Genomic DNA, 23323 nt, shown 5'->3' on the forward strand with positions numbered 1-23323 from the left:
GCATTTCCATAGATTTCCCTTGTCTGTATTTGATAAAGTTCGAAAGTGTTTCGAGATTTCTGCCCAGATTTTTGCATTTCAAGCAGAAAGTCAATGCCGTTCTGGGCTTTTCAACCCATGCTCACTCCCTGTTTCTGAAAGCTGCTTCCAACTCTACCCTGACATTACTCATTCGACAGAAATGAAACACCATTGTCGGCACAGATATTCAAGATCAGAAATTCCTACTCACAGGACAGCAGCAAAAGTGTCAGAACCTGGAATGCGTCAGTCTGCAGGATTGACAAATGGAAGCAAAACATTTCAACAAGAGATAATGGGACTCCTGAGATGCTGCTTGGCCTGCTGTGTTCATCCAGCTTCACACTTTGTTATCTTGATTTCTCCAACAAGATTGTTTAATGAACAGAGAAGAGAAAAAAAGTCAGAACACATGCCCACCTGCATTACTCATATGTACACAGACATAATACATTTCATTGCCTTCACCTGTTGCTAACGGCCTCAGAAAGCCATTGGCAACTTTTGACCCCATTTTGGGTGGTACGGTGGCTCAGTGGTTAGCACTGCTGCCTCACAGCACCAGGGACCCAGATTTGATTCCACTGTCAGGCAACTTTCTGTGTGGAGTTTTCACATTCTCCCCATGTCTGCATGGGTTTCCTCTGGGTGCTCCGGATTCCCCCCACAGTCCAAAGATGTGCAGGCTAGATGGATTGGCTGTGCTAACTTGCCTATAGTGTTCAGGGATGTATAGATTAGGTGGTAGCGGAATGGGTCTAGGTGGAATGCTCTGAACTTTGGTGTGGACCTTTTGGGCCAAAGGCCCTGTTTCCATACTATAGGAATTCTATAACAATACCAGTTCTGATTCAAAAGAGGGCTATTGCATTACTATCCAAAGCGTTTGCCTTGTTTGAGCTTCTTTTAACTGGCAAACCAGAGCATCAGGGCATACATTGGACCAAATTGTCATTTTAGGCCTCAAATGACCAGGCCCTGTACCATGTCACTTCTGAATATTACCATAAATGAAAGAGCAAAAGAGAACAGGCTAAGTTATTTTGTGGGCAAGTGCAGTATTCCAGTGCTGACAAATGTAATCTGGCTCTTTCTGATCATTGAAACAAGATTTAGTTCCATTCCTTGAATAAAGAAATAGTCTGTGTTTATACTGGACACATCCAAGCTTGGGCTGATAAATAGCAAATAACATTCCACCCAAGTGCCAGGCAATGATGATCTCCAACAGGAAAAAAATTTACTATCTCCCCATGAACTTCAATAGCATTGCTGACATGGAATTCCACCACCAACAACAAAGATATCATTATTGACCTGAAATTAAACTGAAGGAGTAATAATCAGGAGTATAAAATAAATGAAGGGCAGAAGCTTTCAAGGGGGTTGGAGGAAACATTTTTTCATCATGATGCGGCTGTACAGGACATTGATTAGGCCACTATGGAATACTGTATGCAATTCTGGTCTCCCACGAAACTAGCAAGGGTTTGGAAAAGATTTATGAGGATGTTGCCAGGGTTAGAGATTTGAATTAGACGGAAAGACTGAATAGGTTGGAGCTATTTTCCTTGGAGCATCAAAGGCTGAGGAATGACCTTATACAGGTTTATAAAATCACGAGGGGCATGGATAGGATAAATACGCAAGGTCCTTTCCCTGGAAGTGGGGTAGCCCAAAGCTAGAGGATATAGGTTTCAGGTGAGAGGGAAAAGATATAAAAAGAACCTAAGGGACAATCTTTTCATGCAGAGAGTGGTGCGCGTATGGAATGAACTGTCAGCGGAAGTGGTGGAGGCTGGTACAATTATAAGAGTAAAAAAGTATCTGGATGGGTATCTGAATAGGGAGGGTTTAGAGGGATATGAAGTGAATGCTGGCAAATGGGACTAGATTTATACAGGATATCTGGTCAGGTTGGACTGAAGGGTCTGTTTCTATGCTGTATATCTCTATAACTCTATCCGGAGCGTGGTAGGAACCTGGAATGCATTGCCTGGGATGGTATTTTATTCACTCATGGGGCACGGGTGTTGCTGACTGGCCAACATTTATTGCCTGTCCCTAGTTCCCCTTGAGGAGGTAGTGATGAGCTACATTCTTGAACTGCTGTAGTCCACATGCTGTAGGTTGACCTACAATGCTCTTAGGGAGGGAATTCCAGAATATTGACCCATCGACAGTGAAGGAATAACAATCTACCTTCCAGTCAGAATGGTGAGTGGCTTGACAGTAGACAATAGACAATAGTTACAGGAGTAGGCCATTCGGCCCTTCGAGCCAGCACCACTATTCATTATGATCATGGCTGATCATCCACAATCAGTATTCTGTTCCTGCCTTATCCCCATAACCCTTGATTCCACTATCTGTGAGAGCTCTATCCATCTCTTTCTTGAAAGTATCCAGAGAGTTGGCCTCCACTGCCTTCTGAGGCAGAGCATTCCATATATCCACCACTCTCTGGGTGAAGAAGTTTTTCCTCAACTCTGTTCTAAATGGCCTACCTCTTAGGTAAGATCTTGGAGGGGAACTTGCAGGTGGTGGTGTTCCCATGTATCTGCTGCCTTTGTCCTTCTAGATGAAAGTGGCTGTGAGTTTAGAAAGTGCTTTCTAGAGATTTTTGGTGAATTTCTGCAGTGCATCTTGTAGATATTACACATTACTGCTATGAGTGTTGGTTGTGGAGGGAGTGGATGTTTGTGGATACAGTACCAATCTAGTGGATTGCTTTATCCTGGATGGTGTCAAGCTTCTTTAGTAATGTTGGGATGGCACCTATCCAGGCAAGTGGAGAATATTCCTGCACACTCCTGATTTATGCCTTGTAGATGGTGGACAATCTCTGGGGGGGCCAGGAGATGAGTTACTCACTGGAGGGTTCCTAGCCTCTGACCTGCTCTTGTGGCCACTGTGATTATGTGATGAGTGCAGTTGAGTTTCTAGTCATTGGTAACTTCCTGGATGTCGATAGTGAGAAATTGGCAAGAGTTGGTGGTTAGATTGTCTCTTACTGAAGATAATTATAGCCCGGCATTTTTGTGGTGCAAATGTTATTTGTCACTTGTCAGCCCAAAATTGATGTTGTCCAGATCTTGTTGCATTTGAACACAAACTGCTTCAGTATCTGAGGAGTTATGAATTGTGCTGATCATTGTGTAAACATTGGCAAGCATCCCACTTTTAAGCCAAAAGCTCAAACATTACAATCTTTCTTAAGCGCTTGACCACGGTGGGATTGTACTTCGAAAATCACCTCAACAAGTCCACGCTGGGCTGAGAGACTACCATGTAACACCGAAAGACCGCTGTGCTGGGCCAAGAGACCACCACATTGGGTCAAATGACCACAAGCTAGTCCACTGAGAGACCACCATGTCAGGCTGAGATGCCACCACAATGGGACACTGAGGGATCGCCATGCCAGGCTGAGTGCCCATGACATTGGACCACTGAGGGATAACCATGCCAGGCTGAGAGCCCATGACATTGGATCACTGAGGGATCACCATGCCAGGCTGAGATTCCACCACATTGGGCCACTGAGGGATCACAATGCTGGGTTTTTCCACAGGAGCCTGCCGTGCTCCAATTCCTCAAAGGATTTTCCATTCTGCAAGAAATATTGACGGAATAATATTTAATGGAATAGTAGCACACTTCAGAAGTCATCCCTTTGTTTGATGTTGGAAGGAAATAGGTCACATTCCATGATAATAATTGAATCCCTTTCAAACAAATCCAAGGGAGATGGTTAATCCAATTGATAAAGTAGCCAAGAAAAAAGTTATGAACCTTTTCACAGAAGTCAGAATCCATCACTGAATGGCAAATCTTTATAATAACAGGAAGGTTTAAGTCTCTACAAAACTGCTTTCTCATCTGCAAATGAATTCTCCTAAAGCTATCTAAAATAGTTCTCACTCATTAAAAACCAACAGTTGTGTGTAAAGGGTGACTGACTGAATATTGATGGTCCCACCTTCTGAGAAAAGTTTAAACATTGAGTGTGCAATAATATTGGGTTACTATTAATTTTGAGGCCTTCTGGAGCCTGCTTCTACCTTCTTCCCAAAATCCTCAAGCAGGATTTCCCTGAAAGACAATCAAGTGTGAAGCTGGATGAACACAGCAGGCCAAGCAGCATCTCAGGAGCACAAAAGCTGTCGTTTCGGGCCTAGACCCTTCATTGGCCCAAAACGTCAGCTTGTGTTCATCCAGCTACACACTTGGTTATCTTGGAATCTCCAGCATCTGCAGTTCCCATTAGCCCTGGAAGACTTATCACTTCAACCTATTTCCTAACCAATAAATTTATTTTTTCCTATCTTGGCTCTATTTTTCTTGCCTTGTCCAGTCTCTTCCCACTTAAAATCTCTGGTGCTTTACAGCAGTTCCACAACTTACAGTTTCCGAACTCCAGCTACCACCTCTTTAACATGGATGTGCAACTCTTTTATACATTCATTCCTCGTCAGGATGCTGCGAAGGCTCTCTGCTTCTTCCTTGAAAAGAAGCTTGCACAGTCTCCATCCACCACCACTCTCCTTCATTGGCTGCACTTAATTTCACTTTCAACAACTTCTCCTTCCGCTCCGTCTCACTTTCTCCAAGTCAAAGATGTGGCATGTGCTGATGAGTCTCAGCTATGCCTGTTTCATTATGCGGTATGTGGAACATTTCTTATTTTACTCCCTCTTGGGCCCTGACATACAACTATTTCACTGATACATTGAAAATACCATTGGTACTGCTTCCTGCTGTCATCTGGAAGTGGAATAATTGATCAACTTTGCTTCCAACTTCCAACCATCTCTCATCTGCACCTGGAATATGTTTTACACTTCCTTTCCCTTTCATGTCACTCGATGAAGGAGCAGCGCTCCCACAGCTTGTAATTTCAAATAAACCTGTTGGACTACAGCCTTTTCACATGTGATTTCTGATTTTGTCCACCGCAGGTCAACACCAGAACCTCCACATCATTGCCTTCCCTTCTTTAACTTTGTTGTTTCCATTTGTGGGGATATGCTGCTCACTAATATCCATTACAAACCCACCGTTTCCCACAGTTACTCAAATATACTTCCTCACATAACAACCAAAAGAACTGTGGATGCTGTAAATCAGAAACAAAATCAAAGTTGCTGGAAAAGCTCAGCAGGTCTGGCAGCATCTGTGAAGGAGAAAACAGAGTTAATGTTTCGAGTCCAGTGACCCTTCCTCAGAACTTCCTCAGTTCTGAGGAAAGGTCACCGGACTTGAAACATTAACTCTGTTTTCTCCCTCACAGACGCTGCCAGACCTGCTGAGCTTTTCCAGCAACTTTGATTTTGTACACTTCCTCATACGTTGACCCTTGCAAGGAATCTGTCAATCTCCCAGTTTCTTCATTGCTGGCTCATCTATTCCAATGCTTCACCTTCTACAGGGATGCTTCTAACATGTTCTTCTTCGCTTCAACTGAGAAATCCATCCCACTGCAATTATTTGTATATATATACATGTTTTCCACCTCACCCCTTCCTTCACCACCATTCACAAACCCTTTGACTTTCGCTCTCAGAACCCTCACCATCTGTTTCACATATTCTTCCTCCCCCTCCATCAACAGCATAAAAAGATGTAATTTTCCAGCCCTTGTCACTTCCAGAGAAGAGTCATACAGAACTCAAAATGTTAACCCTGCTGCCAAACTGACTGAGTTTCTCCAGCATTGTCTGTTCCAACTACAGGATCTTGGTCTGCTGAAAGCTGGGATCTCATTGAGGCAAGTGATCTATGCTTCTGAAGATGGCAAACATTTAAAAAGCAAACTGGGTCATGTGCCTCAGGCAAGGAAAAGGGTAAGGTATCTGGGAGGGTAGGCAAATCCACACAGGCATCAAACTTCTGATGGAATTGAGTTTATGGGTATGTCAGCTATCGTGTGGATGCATGATGGCCGAACACTAATTTGGTGATGATACCAGGTCTGGCTTCTGTTTTATTGAATTAAACTATTTTGTTCTGTTCCTCTGTACTAACTGACTCATCACTAATGCTTAATATTAAAGGTCGCTATGATAGGCAAATACGCGCTGGTGCTACCTCAAGTTACTTTGTGAGGTTTCGTCACCTAATTATTGTGGCACCATCATGCAACCTTTGATGTGCTGATGTAACGACAGTTATCATGTCATTAGTAACACAGTCATACATCACAAGGAGCCTTCTGGCTCATTGAGCCTATATCAACAGAAGAAATCCATCACCTATCTACATGAAGTGATAATGGGAACTGCAGATGCTGGAGAACCCAAGATAACAAAGTGTGGAGCTGGATGAACACAGCAGGCCAAGCAGCATCTCAGGAGTTCAAAAGCTGACGTTTTGGGCCTAGACCCTTCAAAAGATGAAGGGTCTAGGCCCAAAACGTCAGCTTTTGTGCTCCTGAGACGCTGCTTGGCCTGCTGTGTTCATCCAGCCCCACACTTTGTTACCTATCTACATGAATCCCACTTTCCAGCACTTAGCCCATAGTCTTGAATGATATGATATTTTGACTGCTCATCTATGTATGTTTTAAAGAATGTAAGGTTTCCTGCCTCTACGTGACCTCCTGCAGTCCCCAACATTGCAAGAACCAATCTTCAGCCAATTCAACTCACTCCACATGACATCAAGAAATGGTTGGAAAGCTTAGACTCTGCAAAGACTATGGGTCTTGACAACAGTCGGTAATATTACTGAAGATTTGTGCTCCAGAACTGCTAACCAAGTTCTTCCAGTACAGTTACAACACTGGTGTCTACCTGACAATGAAGAGAACTGCCAATACAACCCAACCAATAACTGTCCCATCATCTGCTCTTGATCATCAGCAACGTGATGGAGGGTGTCATCAACAGTGCTATTAGCTAGTACCTGCTCAGCAATAACCTGCTCAGTGATGCCTTGTTTCTGCTGCACCAGGGCCGCTCAGCTCCTGACCTCATTACAACCTTGGTTCAAACATGTACAAAAGAGCCACATTCCAGATGTGGGATGAGAGTGACAGCCTTGACATCAAGACCACATTCAACTGAATGTGACACCAAAGAGCCCTAGCAAAACTGGAATCATTGGGTAGAGGGGGCAAACTCTCTGCTGGTTGGAGTCACATCTGGCATATAGGAGGGCAGTTATTGTTGGAGTTCAGTCATCTCAGCTCCAGGACATCTCTGCAGGAATTCCTCCCGGTCGTGTCAGCTGCTTCATGAATGACCTTTCTTTCATCAGATTTATTTCTTTATTTTCTAATTAAAACTAAGAAAGTCTACAATGTGTAATTTTTAATCTTATTTTGTAAGTTTTATGCTATACTATAATTACTGCAATGTTTAACTTTTAACTTTTTTCTTTCTGCTTTGCTCTTAAGATTCTGCACTTAGGTACTTGAACCTAAGATGGTGCCTTGTATGATGACATTATACACTTTCACTGTACTCCTGTACCGGAGTACACGTGACAATAGATAACAAATATCAAATCAATATATATTACGCTGGATTAACACTGAAATGTATAACAGAATCAAATAGGAACTGTTAGAGATAAATAATTTTTTTTAACGCATGCAATGTTGTGAAATGTCTACTTTTACATTTTTCCTTCAACTTTAATTGTTCTTCTCCCAAATGTCCTGCCTCACGTGGGTATTTTCCACAGGAGCCTATTCTGAAAACCCAAAGTATATTCCATTCAACAGGCAGTATTGACAGGATAATTATTTAATTGGAAATTGCTGTCAAATTACTTTCTATCTCCCCCAACTTCAATGCATGTGGAGTTCTCACATGGGTCCCTGGGCAATAATCAGGAATCAGAGAATTGGCATGGAACCTAGTGCAGATGAGGACCTTTAGTCAATTTTGTCTTTCCTGGCTGTTTGAAGGAGCAAGATGATGAGTCCCCCACCTAAGTTCGATCTCCAGAGCACAACATTTATTTTCTCTGTTGCATATTCACCTGATGATAGTCTAACGTATTTTTAAAAATCTTTATTTTCCCTTCAGTTCTTTTCTAAAAAATCTTGCATTTCATTGATCCTGCCAGGAGACATAGTTTTTCACTATTTATTCTAACGAACCACTCACACCCTTGAGCCCCTCTATAACAGCTGACCTTAATCTTAGAACATAGAACATAGCAGTACTGTACAGGCCCTTCGGCCCTCGATGTTGTGCCTACCTGTCATACCGATCTCAAGCCCGTCTAACCTACACTATTCCACGTACGTCCATATGCTTGTCCAATGACGACTTAAATGCACCTAAAGTTGGCAAATCTACTACCGTTGCAGGCAAAGCGTTCCATTCTCTTACTACTTTCTGAGTAAAGAAACAACCTCTGACATCTGTCCTATATCTTTCACCCCTCAATTTAAAGCTGTGCCCCCTCGTGCTCACCATCACCATCCTAGGAAAAAGGCTCTCCCTATCCACCCTATCTAACCCTCTGATTATTTTATAGGTTTCAATTAAGTCACCTCTCAACCTTCTTCTCTCTAATGAAAACAGCCTCAAGTCCCTCAGCCTTTCCTCGTAAGACCTTCCCTCCATACCAGGCAACATCCTAATAAATCTCCTCTGTACCCTTTCCAAATCTTCCACATCCTTCTTATAATACAGTGACCAGAACTGTACACAATACTCCAAGTGCGGCCACAACAGAGTTTTGTACAGCTTCACCATAACCTCTTGGTTCCGAAACTCAATCCCTCTATTAATAAAAGCTAAAACACTGTGTGCCTTCATAACAGCCCTGTCAACCTGGGTGGCAACTTTCAAGGATCTGTGTACATGGACACCGAGATCTCTCTGCTCATCTACACTGCTAAGAATCTTACCATTAGCCCTGTACTTTTCCTTCCGGTTACTCCTACCAAAGTGCATCACCTCACACTTGTCTGCATTAAACTCCATTTGCCACCTCGCAGCCCAGCTCTGCAGCTTATCTATGTCTCTCTGCAACCTACAGCATCCTTCGTCACTATCCACAACTCCACCGACCTTAGTGTCGTCTGCAAATTTACTAACCCATCCTTCTACGCCCTCATCCAGGTCATTTATAAAAATGACAAACAGCAGTGGACCCAACACCGACCCTTGCGGTACACCACTAGTAACTGCTCTCCAGGATGAACATTTCCCATCAACTACCACACTCTGTCTTCTTTCAGCAAGCCAATTTCCGATCCAAACTGCTGTATCTCCCACAATTCCATTCCTCCGCATTTTGTACAATAGCCTATTGTGGAGAACCTTATCGAACGCCTTGCTGAAATCCATATACACCACATCAACCGGTTTACTCTTATCTACCTGTTTGGTCACCTTCTCAAAGAACTCAATAAGGTTTGTGAGGCACGACCTTCCCTTCACAAAACCATGCTGACTATCCCTAATCAATTTATTCTTTTCTAGATGATTATAAATGCTATCCCTTGTAACCTTTTCCAACACTTTACCAACAACTGAGGTAAGGCTCACTGGTCTATAATTACCAGGGTTGTCTCTACTTTCCTTCTTGAACAGGGGAACGACATTTGCTATCCTCCAGTCATCTGGCACTATTCCTGTAGACAATGACGAGTTAAAGATCAATGCCAACGGCTCGGCAATCTCCTCCCTGGCCTCCCAGAGGATAAATCCCGTCTGGCCCAGGGGACTTATCTATCTTCACCTTGTGAAGGATTACTAATACCTCTTCCATGTGAACCTCAATCCCACCTAGTCTAGTAGCCTGTATCTCAGTATTCTCCTCGACAACATTGTCGTTTTCTAGAGTGAATACTGTTGAAAAATATTTATTTAGCGCTTCCCCTATCTCATCTGACTCCACACACAACTTACCACTACTATCCTTGATTGGGCCTAATCTTACTTTTGTCATTCTTTTATTCCTTAAATACCTATAGAAAGCCTTAGGGTTTACCCTGATCCTATCTGCCAACAGCTTCTCATGTCTCCTCCTGGCTCTTCTGAGCTCTCTCTTTAGGTCTTTCCTGGCTACCTCGTAGCCCTCAAGTGCCCTAACTGAGCCTTCACATCTCATCCTCACATAAGCCTTCTTCTTCCTCTTGACCAGAGATTCCACCTCCTTCACAAACCACAGCTCCCGCACTCTACAGCTTCCTCCCTGCCTGACAGGTACATATTTATCTAGGACACACAGGAGCTTTTCCTTGAATAAGCTCCACATTTCTAATGTGCCCATCCCCCGCAGTTTCCTTCCCCATTCTATGCTCCCTAAATCTTGCCTAATCTCATCGTAATTGCCTTTCCCACAGCTATAACTCTTGCCCAGTGGTATACACCTATCCCTTTCCATCACTAAAGTAAACATAACAGAATTGTGATCACTATCACTAAAGTGCTCACCTACTTCCAAATCTAACACCTGGCCAGGCTCATTACCCACTACCAAAACTGATGAGGCTTCGCCCCTTGTTGGCCTATCTACATACTGTGTCAGGAAGCCCTCCTGCACACACTGGACAAAAACTGACCCATCTATAGTACTCGAACTATAGTGTTCAGTCAATATCTGGAAAGTTGAAGTCCCCCATGACAACTACCCTGTCTCTCTCACTCCTATCAAGAATCATCTTTGCTATTCTTTCCTCTACATCTCTGGAACTATTCGGAGGCCTATAGAAAACTCCCAACAGGGTGACCTCTCCTCTCCTGTTTCTAACCTCAGCCCATACTACCTCAGTTGACGAGTAACCAAGCATCCTTTCTGCAACTGTAATTCTGTCCTTGACCAACAATGCCACACCTCCGCTCCTTTTACCATCTTCTCTGTTCTTACTGAAACATCTCAATCCCGGAACCTGCAACAACCATTCCTGTCCCTGCTCTATCCATTTCTCTGAAATGGACACAACATCGAAGTCCCAGGTAGTAACCCATGCTGCAAGTTCACCCACCTTATTCCGGACGCTCCTGGCATTGAAGTAGACACACTTCAATCCAACTTCTTGCTTGCAGGTGCCATCTTGCTTCCCTGAAACTTTACTTCGGACCACCCTACTCTCAACCTTTTCTATAGTCGAACTACAATTTTGGTGCCCATCCCCCTGCTGAATTAGTTTAAACCCACCTGAACAGCCTTAGCAAATTTCCCCCTTCTCTGTTCTAAATACATTAACCTCGTTTACCATAGTCTCCCAACTGTGTATATTTTTCTTGTAAATCTCCTTTGTCAACATTAAGGCTTTGACATCCTTCTGAAACTGTGCTGACCAGACTTGGATACGTTACTCTAGCCGAAGCCTCCCCAGTGATTTATAACGAACCTTCCATTACTTTGACCTTTTATAATGTGGAGTCGTTAAATGGAGGCCTGAAAACAAAGCTGGATGCTTCCCCCATTTGGTTTAGTTCTATCTGAGGTTGTGCACCTCAGGAATGCTACTCCCTATACATTTCCAATTTGAAATTCTGAAGTAGTTCATTACATTCCCCAGATTGATAAAGATCCCCCGACAAAGGCACTTGTTTTTCATCGAATTAGCAGAAAACTGACCCAAGTATGTCTTGTAATACTGACTGAAAATTTTCCACAATCTTGACATTTTTTTATATACGTAGGTATTTTATTTTTAAATCCTTCCTTAGCCAAACTAATGAATGCAATTTCATTTTATTTATCTTAGACATTCAATTCTTCACTTCCATGGAACCTCATTCATTCTTCGAGGAAAGATGATACTGTTTCCGATGGTTGCATGCCAGAATCTCTTTGTATCAATTTGAAATATAAAGCCCTAGGATTATGTCCCATTACATGAGAATTAAATAAGTTTTCCCATGGTTAAAGTTTATTTTTACATAAAGAAAACAAATGAATACAATACATTTTTTATAATTCCCTTGTGAGAACTACTGGGCTGTGTATGTATTATAAATTACAAGGGCGCCTTTGAAATATTAGAGAAAATCAATTGTCCTTACATTGTACGTTTAAACTGTAATAGCTGTAGACTTCAGCTGAATCTTCTGTTTCGGATAATCCTCTGTTGAAAGTGTTGAATGTCATTTTCAGCAGCTGGTTAACCATTATCACAGTAGACAGGAACTCCAAGGACTAAACGCAAGGATTTCATACATTCCAATTGAAAAGAGCCAATTGACTTGCACTTCAAAGAACAGAATTTAAAGAAACAGGAAAGGATTATTCGGACCAACAAGCCAATCTATTTCTCACTATATTTTTCTATGACAGTCTTTTTTTTTGCCTGAATTGAATTTTCAGTCTGACTTCCCAGTTGTAATATTGGACCCAATTCTGGCCAACATACCTTTGGGAGGATGTGAAGTTTTTGGAGGGGCTGCAGAGGAGATTTATTAAAATGTTCCAGAAATGATGGATTATATTTGTGTAGAAAGTCTGGAAAACCTGTGGTTGGTGTTAGAGCAAAGAAGGCTAATGGAAGATTGATCGAGGTTTTTACAATCATGAAAAGTTATGGCAGAGTAAAGAAAGGTAAACTGTTTCCATTAGCTGAAAATAAGTTAAACAGAATGCCTAGAATAAAGATGATTGGCAAAAGAACCAAAAGAAATCAACATCATTGACCCCACCTCCAACACATTCTGAGGGGGAAGTCCCAATGTCACATGACCATCGGAGAAAATACTTCTCCTTATCTCTCCTAAAATGTTGACCCTTAATTTAGAAACTGTCCGACCTAGTATTTGATTGTTGCACAAGAGGCAACATCCATTCCACATCACTCTTCTAGACTCCAGTGATAACAAGCCCAGCCTATCCAACCTACCATCGTAAAATAATCAACTCTTTCCAGGTATGAATCGAGTAAAGTTCCTCTAAACTGTCTCCAATGCATTCACAACATTCCTCAAATAAGGAGACTAATACTGCACACAGTATTCACAATGTCTGTCATAGACGTCCTATATAATTGAAGCATAATATCCTTACTTTTATGTCTAATTTTTCTTGCTATGAAAGGTATCATCCCAACAGCCTTCTTGATTATGTGCTGTCCCTGCAGACTAAGTTTCAAAAATTCGAAAACTGAAATTGCTGGAAATGCGCAGGAGAGGTCTGGCAGCATCTGTGGAGAGAAATCAGAGTTAACAGTTCTGATCCAGTAACCATTCCTCAGAACACATTATACTATTCCTCCCAGAATTTTGCCAATCACTCAACCATCCAATAACTTGTTTATGCATGACTTCCCTTTGATGAAAGCATGCTGACCCACCCTGATTAAATAGATTTTCAGAAGTGCACAGCATTTTATACTAAACTTGGAACAAGATGCTGGCAATGTAAAGGTAGATCCACTCAAGGACAGAGGAAGGAATTTATGCATGGAGCCAGAAGAACGGGCTGAGGTCCTTAATGAGTACTTTGTATCAATATTCACCAAGGAGAAGGACTTGGATGATGATAAGATTAGGGAAGGGTATGTTCACATTCTAGGACATATCAGTATTATGAGGGAATAGGTGTTGGGTGTCTTAGAAAACATTGAAGTGGATACATCCCCAGGGCCTGATGGGATCTATCCCAGGATACTGATGGAAGCAAGGACATTTAGGTGGCAATTTTAACAATTCATTCTAAATATGTTATCACATTTATACATCTGTGTTCACTTGTCAACTGGAGTTGCAACTCAAAGGATGAAAGTAAAAAGGGTAACTGTTCTTAGAGCCACACAATACTCTAACACTGTCTGAATGATAACTAGCCTTTCCATAGCGTCCATACCACATTAAACCTTGTCAGGACTGAATGAGGGAACAGCTGGGGTAGTGAATCCATCTGATTGTAACCTTAGTTTTTATTGAACAGCATGAACTATGCAGAAAGATGAAACCACTAAGATTCAGTTGCAGTTGGGATTATACAGGGAGAGGTGGCCTCCACAGCATCGAAATGTTTAAAGTCAGTGAAAGATGTCTTCCTATGATTCAATTCCATAAGCTCAGAAAGAAGCCTATCCTACATCGTTATGTCTACCGCTGTGTTGGAGGATGCTCGAGATGCAGTTCCTTCTGAAGTGTGTCATCATCATCACAATGCTTCAGATCACCATCATCCGTCCTATAGCCTCAGAACATCGTCTAGGTGCCTGCAGCAGAGTTTCTGAGGATGAAGTGGCATTCTCTATCTGGACAGAATTACTACAAAGTCCCTGACATGGCCTGCATAGCAATCCAATGTCCGCAGAGATCATAGAACGGTACAGCACAGTACAGGCCCTTCAGACCATGATGTTGTGCCAAAGCTTTTACCCTAAGCCTAAGGCCTATCTCACCTCCACCCCATCTTATACAATCATCCATATGCCTATCTAATAGCCACTTAAATGCCCCTAATGATGCCAACTCCACTACCGTCTCTGGCAGTGCATTCCATGGTCCGACCACCCTCTGAGTAAAGAACTTGCCTCTGATGTCTTCCCTATATCTACCTCCACTCACTTTAAAACTATGCCCCCTCATAATAGTTACCTCTACCCTAGGAAAAAGTCTCTGGCTGTCCACTCTATCTATACTTATGATCATTTTGTACACCTCTATCAAGTCACCTCTCACCCTTCATCGTTCTGAAGAGAAAAGCCCTAGCTGTCTCTACCTTTCCTTGTAAGACCTTCCCTCCATTCCAAGCAACATCCTGGTAAATCTTCTCTGCACCTTTTCCAATGCTTCCACATCTTTCCTGTAATGAGGCAACCAGGACTGGACACAATGCTCCAGATGTGGCTGAACCAGGCTTTTGTATATCTGGAGCATAACCTCACGGCTCTTGAACTCAATCCCTCTACCAATGAAAGCTAACACACCATATGCCTTCTTAACAACCCTATCCACCTGGGTGGCAGCTTTCAGGGAACTTTGAACATGAACCCCAAGATCCCTTTAAGTCTCCACACTGCCAAGAATCTTTCCATTAACCCTGTATTCTGCTTCCAAGTTTGTCCTTCCAAAATGAATCACCTCACACTTTTCAGGGTTAAACTCCATCTGTCACTTCTCAGCCCAGCTCTGCATCCTATCAATGTCCCTTTATAACCTAGAACAGCCCTCTGCACTATTCACAACTCGACCCACCTTCTCATCGTCCGCGAACTTCATCCATCCTTCCATTTCTTCATCCAAATCATTTACAAAAATCACAAATAGAAGAGGACCCAGAACAGTTCCTTTTGGCACAACATCAAGGGCCGAAGGGCCTGTTCTGCACTGTATTGTTCTATGGTACACCACTCATAACTGAGCACCATGTTGAATATTTTCCCTCCACTACCATCCTTTGCCCTCCAAGGGTCAGCCAATTCTGAATCCAATCCGCCACATTTCCCCTTATGCCATGCCTCCTTACTTTCTGCATGAGCCTACCATGGGGAACTTCATCAAATGTCTTACTTAAACCCATGTGTACCACATCCACTGCTCTACCTTCATCTACGTACTTGGTCACCTCTTCAAAGAATTCATTAAGGTTTGTGAGGCATGATCTACAAATTCTTGCTGACTATCATGAATCAAACTGTGCCTATCCAAGTAGTCATAAGTCCTATCTCTCAGAGCCCTTTCCGATAATTTGCCCACCACTAACGTAAGACTAACTGGCCTGTAATTTCTGGGATTATCCCTATTCCCTTTTTTGAACAAGGGAATGACATTTGCCTCTCTACAATCTTCCAGCACTATACCTGTGGACAATGAGGTCAAAAAGATCATCAACAAAGGCCGTGGGATTTTTTCTCTTGCTTCCCATAGAGTCCTCGGATAAATCCAATCAGGCCTGGGGGACTTATCTATCTTTAAGTTTCTCAAAATTCCTATTACATCTTCCTTACTAACATCAACCTTCTCTAGCCTACCAGCCTGTTACACATTGTCCTCCTCTACAACTAGGTCCCTCTCAGCTGTGAATACTGAAGAAAAGTATTCATTCAGGACCTTTCCTATCTCCTTAGGCTCTGTACACAAATTCTCTCTACAATCCTTGATCAGCCCAACCTTTCCCAGGCCATTCTCTTATTCCTCACGTATGTGTAAAAAGCCTTGGAGTTTTCCTTGATCCTATCTGTGAAGGTTTTCTCATGCCCCCTTACAGCTCTCCTCAGCCCTTTCTTCAGCTCCTTCCCAGATAACTTGTATCCCTCCAGAGCCTTTTCCATTCCTTGTTTCCTTGGCCTGCTGTGTTCATCCAACTCTATGCCTTGTTATCTAAGCAACCTTCTTCCTCTTAACCAGTCATTCGACCTCTCTTGAGAACCAAGGCTCCTTGACTCAACCGCATCTTCCCTGCCTGCTGGGGACAAACATATTGAGCACACATAGTATGCATTCCTTAAACAGTCTCCACATAACAATCATGCTCTTCCCTGACAGCGTCTGTTCCCATTTTATGTCACCCGGTTCTCGCCTAACAGAATTGTAATTACCCTTCCCCCAATTATAAACCGTACCCTGCTGTATGTACCTATCCTTTCCCATGAATATTGTAAAAATAACAAGAGTCATGATCACTATCGCTAAAATGCTCTCCTACTGACAGGTCTAGCACTTGGCCCAATTGCCAAGCGCCAAATCCAAAGTAGCCTCTCTTCTTGAACACAGCAGGCCAAGCAGCATCTCAGGAGCACAAAAGCTGACGTTTCGGGCCTAGACCCTTCATCAGAGAGCTCTCTGATGAAGGGTCTAGGCCCGAAACGTCAGCTTTTGTGCTCCTGAGATGCTGCTTGGCCTGCTGTGTTCATCCAGCCTCACATTTTATTATCTTGGAATCTCCAGCATCTGCAGTTCCCATTATCTCTAGCCTCTCTTCTTGTTGGCCTATCAACATACGGCATCAGGAATCCTTCCTGCACGCACTGGACAAAATCCGTTCCATCTAAACTATTGCAACTAAAAAGTTTCCAATCAATATTTGGAAAGTTGAAGTCACCCATGACTACAATCCTCTGACTTCTGCACCTTTCGAGTATCTGCCTCCCAATCCACTCCTCCACTTTTCTGCAACTATTAGGGCGTCTCTAAAAAAAACCCCAAAAAGTGACTGCTCCTTTCTTGTTCCTGACCTCAACCCAAACTGACTCTGTAGACAAATCATCCTCAAACTGCCTTTCAGTAGCTGCTATCCTAGCCCTGACTCGCAATCCCACTCCTCCGCCTCTTTTACCATCTTCCCTATCTCTTTCAAAGCACCCAAATTCTGCAATTTCCAACAACCAGTCCTGTCCCTGGGTTACCCAAGTTTCTGTAATGGCCAAAACATCATAGTTCCAAGTACCGACCCATGCTGTAAGTTCATCCGCCTTATGTCTGATACTTCTAGCACTGAAGTGTGCACACTTCAATTCATCCCTGTGTCCACAATTACGCTCCATCGACTGCATTTCTTTATTAACAACCTCAGTCCCTGTTGTGTCTGTTGGAAGGCTGAATACCTCATCCTCTGAATTACAAATCCCGTTCCCCACCCCCTACCAATTTAGTTTAAACCATCCCGTATAGCTCGAGCAAACCTCCCTCCCAGGATATTTGTGCCCTTCCTATTCAGGTCCAACCCATCTGTACTGTACAGGTCCCACCTTCCCCAGAATGTGTTCCAATTATCCACATAATGGAAGCCCTCCCTCCTACACCAGCCCTGTTGTAGCCACGTGTTTAGCTGCACTCTCTCTCTATTTCTTACATTATTATGTGGCACTGGTAGTAATCCTGAGATAACGACCCTGTTTGTCCTGGACTTCAGTTTCCAACCGAACTCACCATACTTGTTTGTCACATTCTCAGTCCTTTTTCTACCAAAATCATTGATACCAATGTGTACCATGACTGCTGGTTGCTCCCCCACCCCCTTAAGGATCTTTAAGACTTGTCCCGAGACGTCACGGACCCTGGCGCCCGGGAGGCAACATCCCATCCATTTGTCTCATTCCCCTCCACAGAACCGCCTGTCTGTGCCTCTTACTATTGAATCTCCCACTACAATTGCTGTCCTATTCTCCCCCCTTCCCTTTTGTGCCACAGGTCCAGGCTCAGTGCCAGAGACCTGGCCTCTATGACATTCCCCTGATAAGTCATCCCCCACAACAGTATCCAATTTGACATACTTATTATTGAGGGGAATGGCCACAGGCCTACACTGTCAGCCTATCCCCTTTCCCCCTCCTGAAAGTCACCCAGCTACCTTTTTCCTGTATGTTGGGTGTGACCACCTCCTTATAACTCCTCTCTATCACCCCCTCAGTGTCCCGAAAGACCCGGAGTCCATCCAGCTCCAGCTCTGGTTCCCTAACATGGTTTGTGAGGAGCTGGAGTTGGTGCACTTCTTGCAGATGAAGTCAGAGGGGACACCAGCAGTGACCCTTACCTCCCACATCCTGTAAGAGGAGCATGCAACTATCGTCGCTTCCATTCCCTCTACTCTAGATTTCCAGAAGAATAAAAAAAACTGCCTTACCTTACCGACCTTCCACACAGTCTTTTTTTTTTGGCTAGCGGAGGAGGATGGGTGGGAGATACTACATGTGTAGTGTTTCGGGTTTAGCCAATGCCCAAATACATTAGTTCCTTCCTGGCTCGCATTCTCTCCGCACACCCACTGCTGACAGCAAGAGGGCCACTGCTGCACGAGGTAAGTTTGTATAAGGGAAAAAAACCTCACCTTCCTGTCAGCACCCTGGCTTGTGCTCCCGCTGCTCCAAACAAGCATCATCCTGTGTTTCCTATTGGCCTCAGTGAAGAAGGTATTTGATGGCAGAAACGTTGAACGCAAAGACATAAAGCTCCAACCTCCATCTCTGATGAGAGTATAATCCCACTGTCTCACCTGTGCAGAATTAAATGGAAAATAGACTGCTGTCGCTTACCTGGACCTTTCCAGCAACATGAGAGCACCTCAGACTGAAAGTATTGCATTCTTGATCAACTCCCCATTGACTGGCAGTTGATGCTGGCCCTGGGCTTGTGAACATGTGTGTTCGTCATCCATTCACATAGCAACTCTTAATGCAATGGTCACAGAGGATAACCACAGAGTCTGTGCTTGGATCCATTGGTGACTGTTCCAAAGAGCCTTTGTGCACAACATCAAAAACAAAGCAGCTTTTCTGATGAAGGGTCCAGGCCCGAAACATCAGCTTTCGTGCTCCTAAGATGCTGCTTGGCCTGCTGTCTTCATCCAGCTCCACACGTTGTTTTCTCAGTAATGTGGTCAGTTAGCTCACAAATAACAGTTATCCAATCTCCTCCAAACATTGAAACCTACGAACCCCATCGGGAGGTCAGTGTAATGCCTGCACATTGACATTGCCCTAATTCAAAAGCCTGTTGCTCAAGCACTTTGGTGCATATACCATAGCAGTTTGTGTATATGGCAACAGTAATGAAGGCCTCTCCCTTCACCATCACATCTTACAGTATCCAAGAAAGTCAGTGTGTTATATAGGACACTGGTTTTGTGATCCAAGTTGTGAAGTGAGCAGCTCCTACACCTTTCCAGCAATGGAATCTTGGAAGGCGATTGCTCCTTGTTTCCCTCCCTCTCAACCCGATTGGCTTTGATTTTCTCCACACCACCAAACCTGTTTCTTTAGCTGTTTATTTCCTCACTTTGCCTGGCGAGCCTTCGGCATAGCCTTCATCATGTCAGACATAGTCGTTGACTGTACACCCAACAAAGCCAGGGTGGTGCTGACTGTTGTTTATCCTTATTCCCGAACACCAGTTTTACTCCTTTCCCTCTGAAGCTCTGTAATCTCACCTCCTGATAAATACATCCAATCAACCTGTTCAGACACATATGACACACCTCTGAGCAGGTGCAACTTAACTCAAAACATTCCTCCCCGCTCGTCTTGACCTACTGACCAGCCGGACCTGATCCAACTCCCAAACCAAATCTATCCCCCCAACCCCAACCATTCCACCTCCTGCTAGACTGGATGTAACCCAACCTGCCTCCACTGCTGCTGAACCTGACCTGATACCTCGTTCCAATACATCCCCTGAACTAGACCCAACCAAAACCTCTACCCGCGCCCCCCCCACCCCACTCTGCCTCCACTGGACCTGAAACTCCCAGGCCTGAAACCCAGCTCCCTGTCCCTCCCCTCATCAGACCTGACCCAAATTCTCCCGCTCACCTCAACCAGCCCTGAATATTACATTATTTTACAGTGCACCTTAGCATCTAGAAACAAGCTCTGGGGTGGTAATCTGCATGAGATTGAAGTCCTCCAAAAATCTGGCACCTCACTTTTAGTGGTTGTTTGAAAATGATGGGAGCGAGTAATAATCTCAACCATGGTATATTATGTACTTGCTTTCATATAAACCCAGCTGTGTGATCCAGTTCTATATGATAAATATCCATTTTCTTTTTCAGGAAAAAGTGCTGTCGAGGTTATAAATTTGTTTTTGGTCAATGTATCCCAGAAGGTAGGTGATACACAGAAATACGTGACAAATTCAGTGGCTTCATTTAAATAACTGTCAGTGTATTGATAACACGTGTTTAGAGTTAGTACCTGGGAGACATTAAGAGCTTCAGATGCTGGAATTCAGAATCAATAAACGTGGAGCTGGACAAACACAGCAGGTCAGACAGCATCAGAGGATCAGGAAAGTCAACATTTTGGGCCGAGACCCTTCGTCAAGATTAAGGATGGGGGAGAGGAGCCCAGAAATAAGTAGAGGGAGGGAGTTGGGGCTGGAGAAAGATAGGTGGGATGGCGATAGATGGATGCAGGTAGGGGTTACAGTGATTGGTCAGTGGGAAGGGTGAAGCGGATAGGTGGGTAGGAAGATGGGCAGGTGAGGTCAGGCCAGGGAGCCACGACATGGGTAAGGGTGGGGATGGAGGGATTTTGATGTTGGTGAAGTCAATATTCAGGGCATTAGGCTGTTAGCTCCCAAGGTCCGAAATACAGCCGTTGTTCCTTCAGTTTATGTTTGGCCTCACTCTGACAGTAGAGGAGGCCAAGAATAGACATGTTGCCAGGGGAGTGGGTGGGGAATAACAATGGGTGGCAACTGCAAGGTCAGTTAGTTTGGCGCATGCAGAGCACAGATGTTCCGCGAACCAATCCCCTAGTCTATGCTTGGGCTCTCCTATATAGAGAAGAGAACGTCGGGAGGATTGGATGTTGTCAATCAGATTGGTGCAGGTGATCTCTGTTGGATCTGGAAGGACTGTTTGAGTCCTTGGATTGCCGTGTTCCACTCTCCTTGTCGGCAGGTTTAATGCTGAGGTTGGCGTTGGAGCGAAGGGAGCGGAGGGCTGTGCGTTCCGATGAGGAGAGATTGGAATATGTGAGGGGGTGGAGAGTTCCAAGTGACTGATTTTGCAGCGGCTGTTTAAGATGAAGATGTTGAGGGAGGATAGGAGGCCAGGAGTGGGTGCCTGGGAGGATGGAGTTTGCTGGAGGCACGGGAAGGGGTTGTCAAAAGGTGGGTTAGATTCTTGTTCATCGAAATAGGCGTGGACGTGGTGGAAAAAAAGCTTGACGTTAAGATGTGTGCAGAATTTGTTTACGTGTAGGTGCAGGGGAATGAAGGTGAGTCCTTTGCTGAGGGGGTGGTATGGAGGATGATGAATACCTGGCAGGGCTTGTGGCTGGTGCTGAGTGTGGAGGTGGAGCTAGGAGTGGGATGAGTATGGCACACTGACCTCTACATTGCTCAAGCCAGGTGCCCCTTCTTTGAGACCTCCTCCTACCGTCCCCTTAATCATGGTACCACGTCTGATCACCAAGCCATCATCTTCCATGTCATTAGCAACCTCATCATCACTTCAGGAGATCTCCTGTCCACAGGCTCCAGCCTGATAGTTTCCCAACCCTCCATCACCCTTTTTTATCTCCTTCTCAAAATGCATGAACACAACTGCCCCAGTTGACCCACTGTGTCCCTGCCCCACTGAGCACATCTATGCCCAACTCGATTCCATTCTTTCCAATTTGGTCCAGGAACTCCCTATCTACATATAACCCATGCCCTCCACCTTTTACAAAACTTTCAATTCCCAGGCCCTCAACACCTCATCTTCATCATGGACGTACAGCCCTTGTATATTTGTGTCCTCCCTTCTGCTTCTTCCTCTCCCGTCCAAACAGTCCCCCTCTACTGACACTCCATTCACTTGGCAAGACTGGTCCTCACCCTCAGCAATTTTTCCTTTAATTCGTCCCACTTCATATAAACTGAAGAGGTGGCCATGGGCACCCGCATGGGCCTGAGCTGTGCCTGTCTCTTTGTAGGATTCATGGCACAGTCCCTCTTCCACAACTGTACTGGCACCATTCCTCACCTCTTTCTCCATCATATTGACAACCATATCAGTGCTGCCTTGTGCTCCCACAAGGAGCTTGAGAAGTTCATCAACTTCGCTAATACTATCCACCCCGCTCTCAAATTCAACTGAACCATTTCTGACACTTCCACCATTTCCTGGATCTCTCTGTCTCTATCTCTGGAAGCCAGCTCACCACTGGCATCCATTTCAAACCCATTGACTCCTACAATTACCTTGACTAAACAACTTCTCACCTACCCTTCTGCAAAAATGCTATCCCATGCTCTCAATTGGATATCATCCTACTTTAGAGACCATAGCTTGCCCACCTCTGTAATTATGGATGCCCTTAACTGCATTTCCTGCATTTCCACACTTCTGCTCCCAAGCACCCACTCCCTAACAATAATAAGGATAGAGTCCCCCAGTCCTCAAGTACCATCACACCAAACTCCGAATCCAACACATCATTCTCTGATATTTCTGCCACATACGGTCAGACCCCACCACCACAAAGATATTTCCTTCTCCACCCTTGTCTGGCCTCCACAGGGTCCAATTACTTCACAACTCCCTCATCAGCTCTACATCCACCACCAACCTCTCCATCACACCCGGTACCTTTCCCTGCAACCACAACAGATACAATACCTCCCTTCCTCATCTGGGGTGGTACGGTGGTAACATGGCAATCCAAGGCCCCAAACAATTGTCCCAGATCTGGCAGAGATCCACCTGCCCCTCATCCAACCTGATTTACTGCTTCCAATACTTCCGATGCGGCCTCCTGTATATCAGGGAGACTAAACACAGACTAGGCAGCTGCTTTGTGGAGCATCTACGCTCTGCAAGCAGCAACCAAACCGATCTTCCAGTTGCAATCCATTTTTACTACCCTACACACTCCCTGGTGACATGCCTATTCTTGGCTTCTTCTACTGTCAGAGTGAAGCCAAACGTAAACTGGAGCAACAACACCTAATAT

General features: G+C 44.2%; 1 protein-coding gene across 2 annotated transcripts in view; it reads left to right on the forward strand.

Annotated features, from left to right (window-relative positions):
• The window catches only part of ccbe1 (collagen and calcium binding EGF domains 1), a 318840-nt gene that overhangs the window by 262961 nt on the left and 32556 nt on the right, over nt 1–23323 (forward strand). For both annotated transcript variants that reach the window (XM_048533597.2, XM_059649393.1), the window contains exon 3: nt 20431–20483. In XM_048533597.2, the coding sequence (XP_048389554.2) occupies nt 20431–20483 (53 nt within the window). The remainder of the gene's footprint in view (nt 1–20430; nt 20484–23323) is intronic.

The sequence above is a fragment of the Stegostoma tigrinum genome, chromosome 1, assembly GCF_030684315.1.
Source record: "Stegostoma tigrinum isolate sSteTig4 chromosome 1, sSteTig4.hap1, whole genome shotgun sequence".
Classification (NCBI taxonomy): domain Eukaryota; kingdom Metazoa; phylum Chordata; class Chondrichthyes; order Orectolobiformes; family Stegostomatidae; genus Stegostoma; species Stegostoma tigrinum.